The sequence below is a fragment of the Puntigrus tetrazona genome, chromosome 3, assembly GCF_018831695.1.
Source record: "Puntigrus tetrazona isolate hp1 chromosome 3, ASM1883169v1, whole genome shotgun sequence".
NCBI lineage: Eukaryota > Metazoa > Chordata > Actinopteri > Cypriniformes > Cyprinidae > Puntigrus > Puntigrus tetrazona.
The window spans coordinates 28,908,586-28,928,200 of NC_056701.1; the positions used below are offsets into that span (position 1 = coordinate 28,908,586).

A 19,615-nucleotide genomic window follows, 5' to 3' on the forward strand; every position below is an offset into this window, starting at 1 on the left:
TGTTCCACCTCTCACACACTTCTTTTCACTTGTAACACATGCTCAAGCTCTGACCTTTCACCTGTCTCCGATCTGGCTTTGCAGGGATAACAAGGAAAGGGTGGAATTTGCACACATCCATCCCTCAAACAGTTGCCATGGTGACCTCACCTCTCACATCATGGTGCCAGGTGGCACTTCCATGCAGTCCAGCCAATTAGGAGACCCAGCTGCACATACACACTCTGCTCACCACCACTGGATGCCACGTACAGGAAGTCCCTCCCTCTGGATGACGGGTCACTCCTATGGTCAGTAATGTTGAGTGTAGAATGAGCCTTGTTCCCTTTTGGACATTGTGATGTGTTCATTTCTGCTAATAAATTAGTAAACTTGGTTAAATTCTTAAAGTTGTCTTATGTTTTGTAGGTATCGGCCACACAGCTCTGCATCAGAATCTCCCTCCTGGGTTTTCTGCAGCCATGCCTGCTCCTCTTCAGCCAGTTCTACCCCTGCCCCAGGACCCCTCCACCCAACTAGTGGTGCTTCCTAGTGAGCCTGCCACACACCCGGCTACTCACCTTGGTGAGAATACCATGGTGTTTTCTGCCTAGTATTCTCATTTCCTCCCATATCCTCAATTTATTTGCCCTGCTAAGCCTGACCCATTTGTCAGATTTAGCATTCATTCTTTTTGTGAGGCATACAGCAGCTCTCATGGGTTTTTTACCTGACAATTTTACTGTCAGGTTGCCAAGCCTGAAAAATTATGCTCTAAAACAGTGATTACACGCAAGTTTCAAGGATATAAGTTCACTTGAAACCAAATCTACTACATTACACAAGTCAAATTTGTAACTGACACTCAGTTTGCAAACTTCGAAAACATGCTTTGTCTAGTTGCAGGCAATGCAGTGGATTTTATAATTTCAGAATTGTTTGAAGTCAGCTATTCTTCTGGTCTATACAGTTTCCCAAAGAATTAGAGAGCAGCTATGAATAACAGCCAGTAAAATTGCTTAGATGAAATAGCAGAGGAAAACACACAATATGCACACAATCACACAAACCGTTTCCTGTCAACCACCTGCTCCACCCCCACATGGTTTGGGTCAGGATGCTTTCACCAGCCCCCACAAAGCTATTGCCATATGTGCTCTAAAACATGCTGACGTAAGAATACCTCCCAGCCTTATACGTCTACAAAGGCCTATGCTCTGCAAACAGGCTGTGAAATCTAATTATCCTCATGTCTTCGAAGGCACACTTCCTTCCGTGCTCCACAGGAATTCCAGCTGAAAGGGGAAGTGCATCCACAAAAGCCTTCCCCCGGGAAACATTAGTTAAGCTGGGTTAATGTTCCAGAGCAAAGGTCCGTGATGCGTCAAGGCAAGCACAGGGGAGGGAGAAGAGGGTCAGGCTGAACATGCACATTAATGATGCTATGTGAAATCGGAAGAGTAGAAAAACACATTTGACTTGCGGAGGCAGGGACCGAAGATGTGTCACTGTAGAAGTGCATGGCTGGATTTCTGTTCCTGCCAGGGGAACGGCAGGAGTTTATCCCTGACATGGGAACTAAGAAGTCGCCTAGACTACATGCTGTAGTATGGGTCCACTGTGGTTTTCAGAAAAGGGGATTTTTCAAGGGAGTGAATAGTTTGTCAAATGCCAAGCTTCTCATGCTAATATTTATTCTAATGGGAAATGCTTCCATTTCTTCACTTTCATCTTAATCATATAATTATTATTGAAAGCATGTATCGTTCTGTGCTCACATGGCTGCACATTTGGGTTGGAGACTTCTAGTGTGAGAAAAATTGAGAGAGGAATGTAGTAAGTGTGAGAAAAAGAAAGTGGTGAACAGGGAGCAAGACACCGAAAAGAGCGTGAGAGTGCTGGTTGATGGGTCTCTCTCTCCCGTGCACTCAGTGTAGGACAGAGTTGTTATAGACTTAACATTCTCACAAGGTATTGCATTTTGTTTTCAATTTCAGTTTACTTTTAGCTTTAATACTCTGAATGACATTGAATTTTTTAAATATATATCTTGTGATGAAAGATGCTAATTCTGTCATCATTTACTCTTATGTATAACTGTATGACTTTCTTTTTATTTGTGGAACATGAAAGAAGATTATTTTTGTTTTCTTGTTTTTGAACTATACAGTGGAAGTCAATGGCAACCAAAATGGTTTAGCATCCAGCTTTTTTCAAAACATTATCTTTTGTGTTTAGCAGAAGATAGAAACAAACAATAAAACAATACATAGAACAATAAAAGGGTGAGTAAATGATGATAGACTTTGCAGTTTCATAAGATGTAGATACATGCCTCAACTGTGTCAGTATTATTTGTAAGAAGTTGTCATGAAGGTGATGATCTCCACTGTATATGAGATATATTAACATTATGTTGCCTAATATGGCCTTCCACATGATTTCACACGCTTCTATTTGTTTCATTAGATGTGATGGAGCAGCCTGGCCTGTGGCCCCCAGTCTACAGGGCCCGAGGGGCCCACTCCCACATGCAGCATCCTGCTGTGTATCCTCGCTCGCAGTTTCTACGGCAACAAGAGCTTTATGCTTTCCAGCAACACCAGCAGCTACAGCATCAGCAACACCCCAGCCATCACACTCCACCACCTCCATCACACAGAGTAGCAAACAACATAGAGCTGCAGCAGAGAGCCACAGCTGACCACAGTCAGGTACACAAAGCATACAGAACCCTCATATAAGCATGGTACAGCAGTGGTTTAAAGCAGCTGGGCTTTCAAATGAGCTAATGCTTGACACCTGATACTGAGAGAGGATGTACTCCTCTCCGTGGAACTAGACAGTAATTTTTTGTGTGCAGGGGAGTAAACAACATTTGGAGCCAATAAATCATGAGTTTCATTTTAAAATCCCCCTATAAAACCACAACTACTCCCTAGGATCCATAACTTCCTCCGAAGTTCAGTTACATTTTTGACATAACCAAATGCAGCCAACAATGGACTGTGGTAAGATTGCGCCAAGCACTACTCTTTTTGATTGCAGGTCTAAATCAATAGATCTGAGCAAATAGGGCCTAAATGCAAACCTGATTCAGCAAAAAGGGATGCCAAATTGAAGTTACATTGATGTTGAGATTGCATGTCTTTGCAGACTTCAGAATATTTGTCGGTTTCTTTAAATTAACCAAACTGCCCATATGTCATTATGTGGCTTGAATTCTCTTTATGGATTTTTCCATCTAATTCTTTCAATACCTAGGTGCAAAAGAAACCAGAAGAACATACCATGGAGCTAGAAGACATTTTGTCTGACCCCCGGACACCTAAACCTGCTAAGTGCTATGCCTACGGTCCATCCAACCAGACCTCCTCACCCCCCAGGGGCTCCACTGCCCACTTGTCTCCTTGCTGCCAGTCCCCTTGTATGCGTCCTCACCCTAAAAGCACACCCTCTACTCCCTGCCCTGCCCCAAGTCCAGTAGCTGTGACACCCCGCTCACCAGCCATCAGCCCTTCTCCATCACAGATGCCCAAAACTGTTGAGTCCCAAGAAAAGAGAGTGGAAGGGCAGCCACCGCAAGACTATCCTCAATCTATGGAGCCTGGTAAGGAGTTGTTTTCCTTTACTTATAAATATTAGAAATGCAATGCAATTTTTTAACTTGTTTACTTGGAGAAATTTAGTCTGCCTTTACGTCAAGAGGCGATCTGGAATTTGTATGGTCATTTACTCTAGATCTGTGTCTTTGTCTTAAAGCTTAGGTGTCTGCTTCAAGTCATCGTGTCTCAAAAACACATGAGCCACATGTTGGTTGTTATTCATGCTGAGCCCCTCATGCAGAAACAATCAGGGCTTTTTTTAGACTCTGTGGCTCTGTGTGGGCGGCTATATAGGCAGGAACACGATTGACTAAGCTGCTGATAGATGCAGAAAATGGCTGCCAGCTCAGCTCCCCAGCGCCATCACATCAGTAATGATGGAGAAACACCTTGTCCAGACTCACCCCACCCCCAGCTCACACCCTCTTTATCATCGTTAACACCTCACTAACTGTTACAGCATGCCAGAGGGTACAGCAGTGTCAGAAAGAGAGCCCTGTTTTACCTCAGAATTACCCCTTTAACAGCAGCAAAAGTTGAATCAAGATCAAGGCATAGTGTTGCTGTCATGTGGAATGAAATGCGCTCTTGTTCGGGCCTCTGGTGCAAAGCTTATTAAACATGTCACCCTTATAAGGTTGTCAAAAATAAAACTTTTTTTTGAATGCTGCATCTTTGTTTATGTTCCCTGTCACAGATCTGCCACCTGGATATACCTATCCAGAAATCAACATGGGATATAGGAATGTCCCCTCCACTCAAGACGTACAGCTGGCAGAACCTGCTGATCTGGAGGCTGTTCAGACTGAACCTGTTGAGCATCCTCCTCCAGCTCTCTCCAGCTTGGGAGAGGGACTAGAATGTCATGCAATGGTGAGGCCACTCCAAGAACCACAAGAGCCAACAATGGACGTTGATGCCACCGGTCTAGTTGAAGAACAGCCTGAGGGTGTGTTTGTGCAAGGGAAGGATGTTGAGGCAGTCATGGCCATGGGCTGTTGTGAACCCATAGAGAATAATCAGGAAAAAGAGCATGAAGAGATAATTTGCACACCTGCTGAAGTTTCAGGCTGTGAAGCAGGACAGATAACTACCCTATCGTCTGAGGAAGTAATCCATCAAGAAGAACCGATTACTGCCTTTGAGGAAGAAGCGGGTGAAGATATACCTCCTCAAGAGAGTGAAGTTATCGACACACTGAAAAATCCAATACCACAACCATGTGTTTCTGATTGTTCAGTCAGCCAGCTGCCAAACACCACTGCCCAAACAGATGTTGCAGTGGTTGTTGAAGAAGATGAAGAGAAAAACTATGTGAAGGTTTCATCTCCAACAATGAATAGCAGTTCCCAGAGTCTCACTGCAAGTTACTGGAGTTTGGAGCTCCTGATTGCAGCAGCGTTCTGTGGGGACTGTCCTCCTCCCTCTCCACCCTCCCCTTACCAATCCCAAAGATACTGTGGCCCACTCAACTCTGCCTATCATGGCATGGAATTGCTAAGTGAGCTGGCTGATCTGGAACTGCAACGTTTTCACCAAAGTTGCGGTAAAACTCAAGGTATGTCATTAGAAAGTTTGTAGGATGAAAAACGTTCCATTTGTTTAAAAATGTAATTTTATAACTTAAAGGCACTGGTTTTGCTTCAGATTTTCAGTGAAAAATCTCCAGTGTTTCCCTTTCTTGTAAGGATTATATATCTGTGTTGCATCTGTAATTTTCCTAAATTTAATTAATCTGTAAAATTACACATTCCTGTTTGTCACTAAACAGCAAAAATGGGTTTTGTAATTACAAAAGCAGTTGGCTTTTCTCTCTAGAGCAACCTCTTGTTAAAGCTTCCATCATATTAAGATGTGTTTTATTCATGCAACAGGATGTATAGTTAGCTAGAGTTTGTTTTAACTTTCCCAGAATATCTACTAAAATTGTGAATACAATATTCACGTTTTGTTTGATTTAAGAGATGTATGCGCTCTGTTGAGCTAGTAGGTTTTGTTAAAAAATGCATCACATAGTTGTCTTGGTCACATTCAGTGTTATCTGAATGTGGTCACCCTTGCTTCTGTGATATCTTATAGAGTAATCTGCGTCTGTTTCATGAGAACAATCTGATATTTGTAAATCAAGACCTTCTTTTCAATCAGTCTTTTCTATAATGCCTTTCTTGCTAGCATAGCTGCCAGATATATAGCTAATATATGGTACAGCTTTAATATATTATTGTTATGTTTCTTTTTTTCATCAAAGAAGAAGATCAATGGATTTTTGACCTGCAGAGTCTTGCTACTTTGGCAGCAGCTCGTGCCCTTGAATTGGACTCACAGGAAAGCATCACCACAGATGCTGAGCAGCAGTTTCCTGCTCGAAAAACTATCAACTTGCGCAGAAAATGCAGCTGGACACCTCGCCATGAACCGGTAACACATCTATGTTTTTTCTAATATGCATTTTAAGCTGCAGACTTTATTATCGTAGCCTTTTCTCACAGCAGCTAGAATAATTAAATTTTGATTGTGGATTATAATCCAGAAAGTTGAGTTTATTAAATGGGAAAGAAATTTAATTATATTCAAGTTTTAAATGTTCTTCTGATTACAGAAGCCTGATACACAAGATTTGCATTTAATAAAAACTGTTCGAATTCGAGCATAATTTGAATAGATAATTAGTTTAGACTGTATAGAAATTGAACTCTGCATAGATCTGACATAGATTTAATCCCTATTGGTAGCACAATTTATTGTAATGCTTTTTTCCTCAGTTTTGGTCAGAACAAATGTGGCAGACTTACTTGTCAAGATGACAATACACAAAACATTTTCTTTGCGTCATATATTCTAAGACGTAGGCTAGAATCTGTGATTGTGAAGTACAGTAAACATCCACACTGGTGTGGTCAATGACAGACACACGCACCTCAAAATATTAGATTAATCTGCGCTGGAGACGAAATTGTGCCTACGCACAACCCCACGCAAGGAAGATAATTCTTCAAGCAGCTGCAATTCCAGGTTTTTAAACAGAGATGGTCGACAAAGGAGCAAAACTTTTGGACTGCAGCTTTAAAGATAAGCAAATGATAGAATATGTGAACATTTGTTCAGTTTTTTTGGACTGTCATGGACTAAAAATGAATAGGATAACAGAACTGTATTAACTCTGGGTTAGTAGCAGAATGTAGTCCAAGAGGTCATTCAAGAATAATGCAACTAACCAGCAACTAATGCTGTTTTTTTTTATTTGGTTGCTCCAGGTTTGCCCAGTGAAAGGTACCATGGACAGTATGGATGGGCAGGAGCTGGCTATGCGAGTGAGGTTAGCAGAGTTGCAACAGCGTTACAAAGAGAAGCAGAAGGAACTTGCTAAACTCCAGAGGAAGCATGATCACCAGTAAGCACTGTATCCACCATCACAAATCACACCATTAAGTCTTTTAAGCGCTCAAAATTTGGCCTCCTTTAAAAGCAAAGTGTATAATTTTATGTTAACTTACTTTCTCCTGTCTTTGGTTACATGCGGATTAAATTCTATTATAGTAAATCCCGATTCATACCACTTATGCTGTACTGCAATGGTTGCTAGTAGGCATCCCTAGTTATGGTTGCCCTAGTAACGCTTATAAACGTCAGTACCCTAAATGTCACTCTATGCTAAAAATAATCACCTGTCTGAAAAATTATAATTACCCTGTTTTTGCAATTATGTTTTGTGAACACGCTTCATAATTAAAAGATGTTTAGCAAAAGATAACCATGTTTTTTTATTAGGAAAGAGGAGACTCCTCGCAGTCCAGCACGTCGTGGACCTGGTAGACCGCGCAAACGCAAATCAGTCCCTGGTCTTAGCTCCGGGGCCCTTAATGAACCCCAGAAAAAAGTAAAGTAAGTATCTCATATTTACTTGTTCTCTTAGCTGCCATCGCACACGCACACAGCAGATAAGCCTCTCATATCAGCACAACCCAGCAGATGACTCCACAAACCATAAACAGGAAACAGGAGTACTCATCTGACCTCGGTGAGGAAGTCCAGTTATGCTTTATCTCTCCTAATCAGTACTAGGCCTGAATTGCATTACATGCATTTGGCAGCGCAAAACAAGCAGTTGGCCATGTCTTCTTATCTCCTCGCAAAACTTCCACCGTGTTTGTGCTTGGTGCAGGCTTAAAGACAGTATCCTAAATCTGTGTACATACGCTGTGTGTGCGCGCGCGCCTGTCAATAAACTTGTTCTGTGTCTGCCAATCGTTTATGTGAATGGCATGACTATCCTGCAGCACCCGGGGTTCAACTGGCTGTGGATGTAATTAGAGCGCTGTGAATTCTCCTCTAATCTATTTTATTGCCAGGAATGTGACAGATTCCTGTCGTTTAGCACTTGGGTCAGTGCAGGCCAGTAGAAGAGGAGGTCACGTTGACACACACACATTCTTGCAATTAATTAGTGTGCGAGTGCGCTGTTGTGAAGGACAGCTGCGTGTGTACACAGTAGCAAAAAGGCGCTTCGCTAGATTTTGGAACATAGCGCATATCATGACTGCGGATAGGACGAGTGATTGCTCCGCGTTCCTCGATGCCTGCCGGAATAGAGAGGATCTGTCAATGTTGGAATCTCTCTGGAGCTTCGAAGAGTGTTATTGACACTCCAAACACCCCCTAAAACCTCTTTCTATCTCTTTTTCTCATTGTGTTCTCGGCTGTCTCACTGTCATGTCACCTCCTCTCTGTTTCCGCCCGCCTGCCTCTGCCCTCGTGCCAACCAACCGCCAAAACGTGATTCCATATGACAGTGACACCCAGACGCACGGGCAGGCAGCCAGGGCCCCTCACCGAGGGCAGTGTGTTTACGTGTGTGTATGTGTGTTTGTCTACTGTATATAAAGGAGGGCAGTGTGTCTTGTAGCATTTAACAGGCTAGCAGCCAGATCTTCATTGTGTACAACAACACACTAGATTTTCTGCTATCGCGCTCAGGGCAGTGATAAATACTCACCCTTCGGCGCAAATCACTGTTTTTATTTTGTGCAGTGACATTTTAAACTAAATTTAATTTTAAATAATGTTTAAACATAATTTTAGAATAATATAGATGGCTTTAGCCACAGAATTCTATTTATTCATTACTGTTACTTTTATTTTTATTTTCCAACAGACGTATTTTAAATTTGTCCTTCTACCTTATATAACTGTATATAAATATGCATGTAGTTTATTTATGTTTCTAGCTGAAAAAATTACTAGGGGTGTAATGCACCATTGTATTGCTTTTCACAGACACTGGGGCTGATTATTGTTTAATAAAGACTTGCACTATACTGTGTTATGGCCTTAAACATTTTTATTATGTATATGATTCGTAAACTAATACACTTATTATACACCAGTTAAATATTGCATTTATGACACTGTATACTTGCTCAGTAGCTCACCTGGTAAAGCATTGCATTTGTGATCAGTGTTCAGGTGAAACAAGACATGACAACAGACCTCTAAATTGAAGTATATTTAAACTAATGCATATTTAAGCCACGTTTAACATAAATCACCTGGAATTTTTTTAGTACCGTGAGATGTACCAACACAATAATACTTCATAGTCACAGTCATTTGTTTCAGATAAAACTGAACATGCTTTTAATGCCACTCACCTGTTATTTTACTTTTAAAGTGTCTAGTAACATGGCAAAAATGTGAAGTAATATCATTTAGAACAATTGTCGCCACTGGCACAAGTCTAAACTGAGGGTAAAGAACAGATTTAGCAAGTAACTTCCCCTCAGGCCACCGAAGCTTGTTTGTTTATCATGCATATCATGCAACAACTAAAAATGAATTTACTTATAAATCAAATAAAGATGTTATGCTGAATCAGGTTTGGAACCAGAATCCTTAAATACTTTACAATCCCCTTCACTAATTTTGGCTTGCTGTTTGATAGTATAATACTGCTGCTTTTGCACTTGTGGGTAACACAGCGCACCACTGCATTACATAATGAGAAACTAATAACAGACAAGTTCACACGTTCAGTGTTTTCTCTAGTGCAGGTGACTTCATTGAGGCATTGTCACTTGCTGCTTTCCATTTAGCCTTTTGAGATTGAGGGCAGTGGGTCAGTAGGTAATAACTGGAGCTCACATCCTGTGTGTATGTGGGTGTTTTTGTGTCTGACACTATGTATCTGTGCTTCAAATTCCTTGCAGTGATGTTCAATGTGTGTGTGCTCGTGTGTTTGAGAGAGCTCTGTTTAATTAGCTGCCGTGAGCATGCACCAAGGGGAGGGACCATGTCATGTTGTGTTTGTCAGTTCGTTGCGCTGTGGGGCCTACCTCACGGGGAAAGAACACACACTCCGTTGCACTCTCTGTCCCCTTGCCTGTCAATCACAAACACATTCTGTATTTGTGTGCGCGTATACACACTAGTCGGCTATTTGAGCGTCAATAGACACAGATGCATCCCAGCACAAAACACAGCCAGTCTGATTCTATCCTGCAGGAAAGAAAAATCTCAAGAGATCACTTTAAAATCCCGGGAAAGCAATGAGTATAAATGGAGATCAAATGGAGACATTGACTTTTCAGATAAAAAAAGAGCCCAGTACCTTGTTGAAAAAACAGTATATGCTGGTTAGGTGTGTTTTTGCTGGTTTGAGCTTGTTTAAATTGGTCCTTGGCCAGTTGACCAGCACTTGGCCAGTTTAAACCAGCTCATGTAAGAACCATCTTAAATCTGAAACCAGCCGCAATGCTTCAAAAGATACCTAGCCAGCATATGCATTTTTTTTTACATGGTAATCTCACGAGTTAAGAGATCAGAGTAACGTCCCATACTGAGTTCTGATTTACCAAGGTTACAAGCATCAGAGATGTTCAATCATTTCTTATCAAATTCTATAGAGATACAATGATCTCAGCTATGCTTAGTGATTTTAGAGATTTCTAATCTTATGCCTTAATGTGTTCCAATTTTTTATTGACATGCAGTTTTTTCCCATTCATTCTTTTAATATTTTAAACCAAGGAGTGGGCAAAACCAATTTTTAAACCAATGAGTGGGCAAAAAATGTTCTGTTTTGGCTGAATAGGTCAGCTGAAATGTTCCTAAATCTGACTGGGATTACTTTATCTAACATGGTTTTAAAGCTTGTTCACACTGAGGACAACAACCATAATGATTACTTATTTTGGTTGTATTTTTTCAGCTGAAAATTTATAAAAAACACATTGACAGTCAATCAGAATACACCAGAATTTAAAAAGCTAAGCAACTGACAACATAGCTGAAGTAGGCACAAAACAATGAGGGGTGCATTTCTCCAAAAGTTTCCTGATTTTACTAAGTAAGATGTGTTCATAGGTCAAAATATTTTGATCTTGGAACAATATTTTATTCCAAAATTCAGTCCCATATCCCTACACCTAAACCTAACCTTAACCTTGAGTAATCCCTTATATCTGAGGAAATGATAGATAATTGACACCATTATACAAGCCCCAAACACTAATTGTAAGTCTAAACTTCACAAAAACTAGTTCATTAAATCTGATTGGTTAATCACAATGTTGTTCCAGGGTTAACAAAGATGTTCATCTAGTAACCCGTCAGAAATCAGGCTCTGCATTTACCAACAGAGTTCAGTGGAAATTATGACCATAGATAGCTAACAATGCTTTTGGGAAGCACACCCCAGAACATTATTGTCCATTGTTATGGATGCTAATATAGTTATAGTTATCTTAACTGTCATCGTTCTTGGTGTGAGGAGTAGCTGATACTAAGATGAAACATAACCAAGATCTCCTATATGTCTCCTGAGCTTTGAAAGAGCAAAACAGCATTTTCCCCAGAGTCTACGTAAGCAGAAGCACATTACAGCAAACAAAATCTCAATTAGGTTTCCACAAAGACAGCCTCTCTAGAGATGTCTACCGGCGATTAAACAGCTCATGTGACTGACGGCACACTAGCGCTCAGCCCTTTGCTGGAGGACGGGAAGGTAATCTTTTGCTGTCGGTCTAGCGTTCGTTCGGTCTGTCGGGCAGGTTTCCAGGGAAATTCAAGGGCATTCTCTCTCAGCCTGCGTTCAGAGCTGAGGGAAACAAGCTGCCTCGCTGATATGGAAATACAACGGCGAGGGCTCTGATATTCACCAAGAACAATAGCGTCAAACATGCAGTGCCCTCAAACGGCTCGCTCTGTCTTTTCAAAGCAACCGGCCCCTTTTTTGTAGCAGGAATCTCCCCTGATAATTCACGCTGGGCTTTTTATCCGGCAACTGCCCTCGAACAGTGGCGGGATAGCTGTCTGATCGCAGTTCCTCAAGCGTGAGGTGTGAAGACCATGTTTTTTTTCTTCACTCTTTCGATACTCATCAGAGAAAGACCAGGCAGCGATTTGAGCCCACTGAGAGGCAGCTCAGCCCCGTTCTCTCTCTGATCTGTCTTTCTTGCTTTCTCTTTTCATATCGCCACTGCCTGAGCTGTAGGGGTGTTTCGCTTATGAATGACTCAGTGATTTTGAACAAGTATTTTAAGTGAACAAATCATTCTCGTTCACTTCTGTTCTGGCTTTTTGAAGTGCCTGATTTCGAGACTGATGCACAAACAACATTATAATGCAGTTTTTGAAGGAGAAATTTCATTGGTTTGACCTGCTAGGTGAATACCACTAAATGGGACTGAATGATGGAGCAGCGCTGAACAAATTGGGTCATTTTTGTAATCAGTTTGTTGCATTGAAATCTGTTATGATTTTATGAACCTTTACTAAAGGGTAGTCAGAACTGATTCCGGGATTGAATTCTGGGATGAATCAAAATATCCACCAGTTCTGAGCACTGTAACAGCCTCTGTTTTTCTTTGATTGACAGATTGGTGGGGGCGGGGCTAAGTCCACTAGCAGAAGAGCAACGGGGTGGGGGTGAATCGCAGAAAAAAAAGGAAAAATTGTCCAGCCGAGGATTTGGACGCCTTAGCTCTACACAGGTCAGTATCCACACAAGTCCTTTCCTCTCTTGCAATCTTCTCCCCTCAGTCAATCATCACTTCTATATTTATTAATCAGCTCATGCTTTATTATTAGCCCCTTGCTAAGCTTTACCACCTTTTGGTTACTATTGATTGATTTGGAGATGCAGACAGATTTTAGGGGCTTAGTGAAGGATTTAAAAAGTGGCCCAGAGTAAGTGTTAATGTTAGTTCCCTCAGTTCATCTGTTCATAATTGTTCTCTCTTAGATGAAGTCACAATGTTATCGGAAGAACAGCACACTTGATCAACAAATAACTCAACTCAAGCAGAAGGTCTCAGGTGGACGACATTCATCTGGAGCTGTGTCAAGAGACCCTGAGTTTTCCTCAGCATCTAAGAGTCTATACTCTGGCCATAATAACTCCAAAAGAGATTCCACACAACTCACCAATGAGTCTGAGAGCCTGAGCGATACAGGTAAAACGGTCTTTCATAATGACATATCGTGCCATGTGTCTTTAAAAGACAAAACTATGATGATGCACTGTCACAATACAGTACAAAATATGACTTACTCAGAATAACAAGATAGTCAAGATAGGTAAAATAAGAAATAGCTAAGTAAAAATTACAGTTGTACTTGTTTGGGTACTTGTGCAGTCAGAATAACTGCTAAACTTTCTGACTAAATGATCTTTCACAAACTTTGTGTCCTTGAAATGCAAACAATGGCAGTTTTCTCTGATGTACTTGTGTATGCATGGAATTATTTCCAGCCACGAGTGGGGACAGCAGGACACAGGAGTGCTGGAAGAGGCATGATCCAGTGGCAGTTAAAAAGGAAAGGAAGAAAAGTCTTGGATCAGCAGCTTGTTTGCAGCAGCCAGGGGCAAGGATCACGCAGGGCAGGGGACAGGAAGTGGACGAGGACGGGGAGACGTCCCCCCCTGAGAGCGAGTCCTCTGAGCAAGGTGAGACTCAGCCAGTTTGTGTCATCTTGGAAAAGTAAGAAAGGCTTAGTGAAGCTTTCAAATGTGTCAAAATTATTCAGCACTCTGAGTCTGTGTGCCAACACCTGTCTCTGTTCAGGACTCTCTTCTCTTTCACACAAATGCAGCTGATCTCTTTAATACTTCTTAAATGAACATGCCCCGAGCGGCATTAAGAAAAGTTGTTAAGCAAGAGAGCAGTGTGCATTTACACTGAAGAATATGTATGCGTTTTAGGTAGGAATGATGGACGTTTGCGATATAATGTAGAAATTCTCCTCACAATAAAAAAATCTCCTCGTGATAATAACGATGAGTTTATCCCTAGTGTTAGGTTTTTCACACACATCTAATAACTTGAGATGCAGAGCTCAGAAATAGTTTTTAAAAAGCGCAACACAGAATGCCTCCTCATGACTTCTTGCCCTGCCTCCGGGGTATTCTGAGCGGTCCATTGTTTTGTAACTGACGATGAGTGGTGCTGCATATAAAGGTTCAAATTCTTTAAACTTGACACAGGGTCTCGAAAATGTGGTGCTCACTGCAGTAGAAACACACGCAATGGTCATATGTAGTCTGTCTAGCATGTCTACATGAAACAAAGGAAAAGTATCGCATTGAAATGGAAAACTTTGTTCTTTCTGAAGTTACTGCCTTCACATGCTATCAGAATGATCGTAAATACAAGTTTCCTAGTTAGAAATTAGATGAAAGACCTCTGTAGTCATATTTACAACTCGGAAAATTGGAGATAATTTTGATGTCACAGATACTGAGTTGGGTGATCCATAAACCTAAAATATGGGGAAATACATAGCAGTAGTACTATAAAGTTTAAATAGTTTCTGTTCTTTCTGACAACAGCAAAGCACTTGAACATGACAAACTTGTAATTACAACTTCAGAAGTGGGACGTACAATATTTTCGATAGCATGTGAAGGCAGCATTAGTCTTGATTTTTGGTAGACTTATTTGGTTCATTTAGACAGGGAGAGATCATCTGACTAACCCATATTGCGTATTGTGTGAATCTAAATAGAAAAAGTAAGTGATAAATGCGGGAAAGTTTGTGCATATTTTACGTTTGTGCATAAGTTTTGTACATTTTTGTTAGTATAAAGTTTTAAATATCAGATGATGGAGTTTTTCCCATGGCTGTCTAGTTTACTTGCTACTTCAGAAACCTCCTGAAAACAACACTATAACTCACTGTATCATATGGCGTACAAATGTTTGCACAGTGAATGATTTCCAAATTAGATCAAGATGTAGTTGTACGGCAATCATTTCTTTATAGTGATTCCAACATATTATGTTTGGATATTTATATTATAGTCAGATGTGAACAGCCGTACTGAAATGTCATTTTCATGATACAGACGAAGATGAAGAGGAAGGCAGTTATGCCAGTGAGGAAGGCCAAGACATCAAAGCACCGACGTTTAGAGATCTGCCATTCAGTCCGACTATTACAGGCCCCTCCACTTTCTCTGTTGTCAAACTGGAAGCCAATCAGAAGGCGAAAATTAAGCGGGAACGGCAAGAACTTTATGGTAAAGGCCATCAAACAGCCCAGTGATTGGCACATCTCACCTGTGCTTTTGATTCTAACATTTTGTACTTTTGTGACACCCATTCAGGATCTCAGTTTCGGGCTATAACAGATGGGGACGTGAAAGTAAAACGACGACCCCCCTGTAGATCCGTCCCCATGACTGTCTCCAAACCACCAGGAGTTAGAAGGCGCCCAGGGAGACCCAGACTGCAGGACAAACGCTGGCCTGGGATCACAGGCAGGCCGGGTCATTACAGAAAGAGTAGCAGTCTTCTCTCATTTCCCAGCAGCAGCAACAGCGAGAGGCTCAAGAGAGCCACTCGGAAGAGCTCCATGCTAAGAGCCACGGTAAGCAATTCTGTACAGTGGGATAACATAGTTTTAGAAATTGCAGGTATTTTATTCCTTAAAGGGTTACTCCACCTGCTTTGTTTGTCCCAATTTAAGATATTTTAAATAAAAACCTGGAGGCTTGTGAATATCCCTTTGACTGCCAAACAATTGTCAAGGTTCAGAAGAGAATGAAAGACATTGTCAGAATAGTCCATCTGCCATCAGTGGTTCAATCTGAATGTTATGAAGTAACAGAATACTTTTTGTATGCAAAGAAAATAGTGATGACAATTTGTTTCACAATTTGTTCATACTCTCCAAAATGGCACTATGGTGATGCAGAGGTAAGAATAAAGTTTTGAATAAGTTTCTTAGCATACAAAAAGTATTCTCATCACTTAACATAACGGCTGAACTACTGAAGGCAGATGGACAATTCTGACAATGTCTTTCAAACTTTTCTGGACCTTGACAGTGTACATTACTTGGCAGTCAATGGGACAGTCACAAGCCTCCTGGTTTTAAATATTTTAAATATCTTAAATTGTGTTGCGAAGATGAACAAACCTTTTACAGGTTTGGAACGACATAGTAAGTGATAAATGACAAAATTAGCATTTTGGGGTGAAGTAACCCTTTAAAGCATTGCAGAGCTAATCAGTTGTCTAGCACACTGCTTTAGATTGGTTATTAATAGCTTGAAGATACTTATGGTGTGCACCTAGTACTAGAAAAACAAGTATTGAATCAGGACTAGTCATTGGCAGACAGGCTAAGCTAAATGATTGTACGGGGACTTAAAAACCCTTGTTGTAACGTCTTGTTTACCACAATATTTTTAATTCTGTCGGTTTTATATAATATTCTACCATTCCAAAGATAGAAAAAGAGTAACATTTAGATGATGTCTCCAAATTGTGGACTAGTTGCATACATTTAACTACATGCCCATGATTGTCTGCAGCTAATCTTTGAAGTTTTGTTTTTACCTTACTTTAGAGGAGAACTTACTGGTCGACCGAGGCCCAGTCTCAAGACAGTGATGATAACGGCAGCACTCGGAGAACCAGACTTCGAGAGGTACACACGCAAACACAAGCATTCACAATTTTTGGTACATTTAACACTTGTCTTCTCTTGCTGAGTAAGAAGCGACTTCATGTAAAGGTGATGTTCATGTACTCTGACGTTTAGTCTGAAGAAGAGAGGACATTTTTTTGCTGAATGTGGAGAATGTAGAAAATTGTTTTACTCCATTTCCTTCAAGCGATTCAGTGTCTGTGCTGCTCCTGTGGTTCAGTCGAAAGGTCGAGCGGTCAGCCGTCTGATGGAGAGTTTTGCAGCAGATGAAGGCTTCCACCTGGGTGAGGACAGTAGCTTCTCAGAGGAGGATGAGAGAAAGGTGTCTTCGAATAGCAGAAGTGTTCCAGGTAAATGGATGCTTGTAGTGATTTTATAACAGCTGACAGGTGTTGTCAGGCATGATGTGAAGTCTTTGGTGGTTATGTAAAACTGTATTTTGAGTTATTGCTTTGTATCTTGCAGCTCCTCCGAACTGTGTTCTGACCAAAGAGCTCCTGACAGATGGACTCAAAGTTCTGATTTCCAAAGAAGATGAACTACTGTATGCTGCTCGTGTGCAACCCCTGGAATCGCCTGATGTGTAAGTGCATTTAATTAGTATTCATTGATTTTTATTTTCTTTAGTTATATTTAGATTTCCTTTAATCATTTTTATTTTATTTTTATTTTTGATATGCTAATGTTAGAGGACAGGACTAAAAATGAATGACAACAACACTGTTTGTGAATGACAGGTGCACATTCTGATGTGTTGCCGCTATTGTAAACTCCTGTTGCTGTGTTTTGCACCAAGACACGTTGATTGACGTTACCCCAAATGGGATTATGCTCACTACCACAGCTAAATAAGCAGTGATTATCACCCACTAGTTTCCCACAGTCCTTAGTTGGATGCAAAAGTCAGCCTGCATCACTTCCTCTAAGCCCTCTCTTCAGCAGTAAAAGTGTTGCTGAAGAGAATCAGTCACAGCCAATGAAAGTGAGCCCTCCGTAGGAGTTTGACACGGACGGCCAAGCATTACATACACCACTGAAAATAACTCCTTTGTACTTTCTGCTCTCTCTCTCCAGCTACAGTATTGTTATCGATGGGGAGAGAGGAAACCGACCCAGAATCTACTCCCTGGAGCAACTCTTGCAGGAAGCCGTGAGTTTCCCACTTACAGCAAACAAACCTGCCTACGCTCTGAGCTTTGGCCTCTCAGGACCCACACACATCACCACATCCTCCAAAATCCCCCCTTCCATTAAAAAGCAGCACAGAACAATATCCTCATTCCTGAGATCCCTATACCCAATGCCATTTCCTAAAGTCCTGTTTCCAACACACCTTTTGCCTCACTTTTCTTCAAACAACTCCAAGCTCTACCCGTTCACACCTTCTCACCTACGAGATTGCACATATATCTACAAACATTACCATGCATGCTCTGCTTGACACTTTCCATCAATAGATCTATATATCCACGACACATTTATATTTAACTGATGATACATAAATTGAAAATCTGGTCGCCTATTTATTGTAAGAAAAAAATTGCAAAGAAATACGTTTTCCAATATAGGTTTGTTACAGACCAGCATTGGTTTAGCTAGATCTTGTTAATTTAGTCATTATTATCATTAAGAATTATCTTTTAAAATAAAATAAGCATTTCAGAAATTGAATCATCTCTTTTTACTGTCCATTTTTTTACCCTGTTAATAGAAAGTGCATCCTGTTAAAATCGGTGAGGAGCATCTGTCACTATTTAGCTGCCAAAACACAATCACTTCTACCTTCCTCTAGCGCCTTGCACACAGCTCGTCTTTATTCTGCGAGCAGAGGGCCTCTCCAGCACTTTCATATTTTTTTCAATCCTACAGCAAACCTCTATAATGTGCCAGCAGGGCCAATCGATATTTCCCTCAACAGCTGACTGTACACACAGGACTTGTTTGTACAATTCATATGGCCCATTTTTTTAACAGTTGGTCCATGTACACATCAACAACTAATAGTAAAGGTCATTGCACACTCCAACATTTTTGCTCGTTGTATAATCAATATGACCTCACATTACGTCAATCACGTTTTCAAAAAAAAATCAGGAATATTCTGTATTTTTCACATTGAGAGGTGTTTTGACAATTCAGAGCCACAAACGAACGCCAAAATACAGAATGGCTATTGTCAAGTTCATCCGTTTGTTCAGCATTTTTAATATGTGGCTCCAGTATCACCAGTAAAGCATCAAACTGAGACACTGACATCCTGAAATAAACTCCCGTGATAAATAAACTCACTGAACCGCCCGTGATAATCCCACTGCTCCTTAATAAGGAGGGGGAATCTCAGAATTGGATGGACCCAATATTTCTTTGCTCTTTATTTCTCTTTCTAAGAAGCGAGAACACAACAAAATCACCCTCACTGCTTGAAGACACTGCTTAGTACTAGTTTTGCTCATTTATTTTGCAAAAGATTAATTAGTACGAATCAGACTTAGCGTGCAAAGCTTCTGCCCGTGATACATTTTTTTAGAATAACGAATACAAAAAAACGCATATGAAAATTTCAGACTCGGTGTGCAATGACTTTAAATATTACAGTATCTTTAACATTTTGGACCATAAGCATTGGATTAAAATTCTCATCATTAACTCACCATCATTGCAAACCTTTCCTTGAAACTTGCCTGAAAACAGTCATAGCCAATTATATGGGTAACTGGTAAGACTACGTGACCTAAAAGCTGTCCTGTCTCATTTAGCTTCCATCTAGGTGTTTCTAAACACAAAGGATATATCTTCCCTCCCCAGGAGGGATATCCTTCCTCAATCTTAGTTCTACAGGTTATAATAACATTACAGTTAATCTAATCCAGTGCACTGTAATTGCACAGTGTAAACTGAGGTGAATTATTGGCGCCTGTTCAGTTTTGCTTGTAACAGGTTTTCTTTGTGCGTTTATGTTTGGAGATATCAGCAGTGTTGACTTGCTTGCTTTTTGCAGAAGGATCACTGACACAAAACTTTGACTTAGTATTTGTCTTCATTTACAGTTGCATTTTCTCAGTGACCGGTGGATAGTTACTGATTGGTCAGTACTGTGTCCT

The 19,615-nt window shown here is 40.7% G+C and overlaps 1 protein-coding gene across 10 annotated transcripts in view; it reads left to right on the forward strand.

Moving 5' to 3' along the window:
- LOC122334478 (BAH and coiled-coil domain-containing protein 1) overlaps positions 1–19,615 on the forward strand; it is a 64,006-nt gene that overhangs the window by 39,507 nt on the left and 4,884 nt on the right. For 7 of the 10 annotated variants that reach the window (XM_043232444.1, XM_043232496.1, XM_043232503.1 and 4 more), the window contains 17 exons: positions 85–290; positions 409–564; positions 2,449–2,693; positions 3,244–3,589; positions 4,282–5,142; positions 5,833–6,002; positions 6,839–6,975; positions 7,353–7,466; positions 12,457–12,571; positions 12,823–13,033; positions 13,333–13,527; positions 14,926–15,099; positions 15,187–15,449; positions 16,434–16,514; positions 16,702–16,864; positions 16,980–17,097; positions 17,589–17,664. In XM_043232444.1, the coding sequence (XP_043088379.1) occupies positions 85–290; positions 409–564; positions 2,449–2,693; positions 3,244–3,589; positions 4,282–5,142; positions 5,833–6,002; positions 6,839–6,975; positions 7,353–7,466; positions 12,457–12,571; positions 12,823–13,033; positions 13,333–13,527; positions 14,926–15,099; positions 15,187–15,449; positions 16,434–16,514; positions 16,702–16,864; positions 16,980–17,097; positions 17,589–17,664 (3,631 nt within the window). The remainder of the gene's footprint in view (positions 1–84; positions 291–408; positions 565–2,448; positions 2,694–3,243; positions 3,590–4,281; positions 5,143–5,832; positions 6,003–6,838; positions 6,976–7,352; positions 7,467–12,456; positions 12,572–12,822; positions 13,034–13,332; positions 13,528–14,925; positions 15,100–15,186; positions 15,450–16,433; positions 16,515–16,701; positions 16,865–16,979; positions 17,098–17,588; positions 17,665–19,615) is intronic. The other 3 variants (XM_043232460.1, XM_043232469.1, XM_043232488.1) reach the window with 3 other exon arrangements.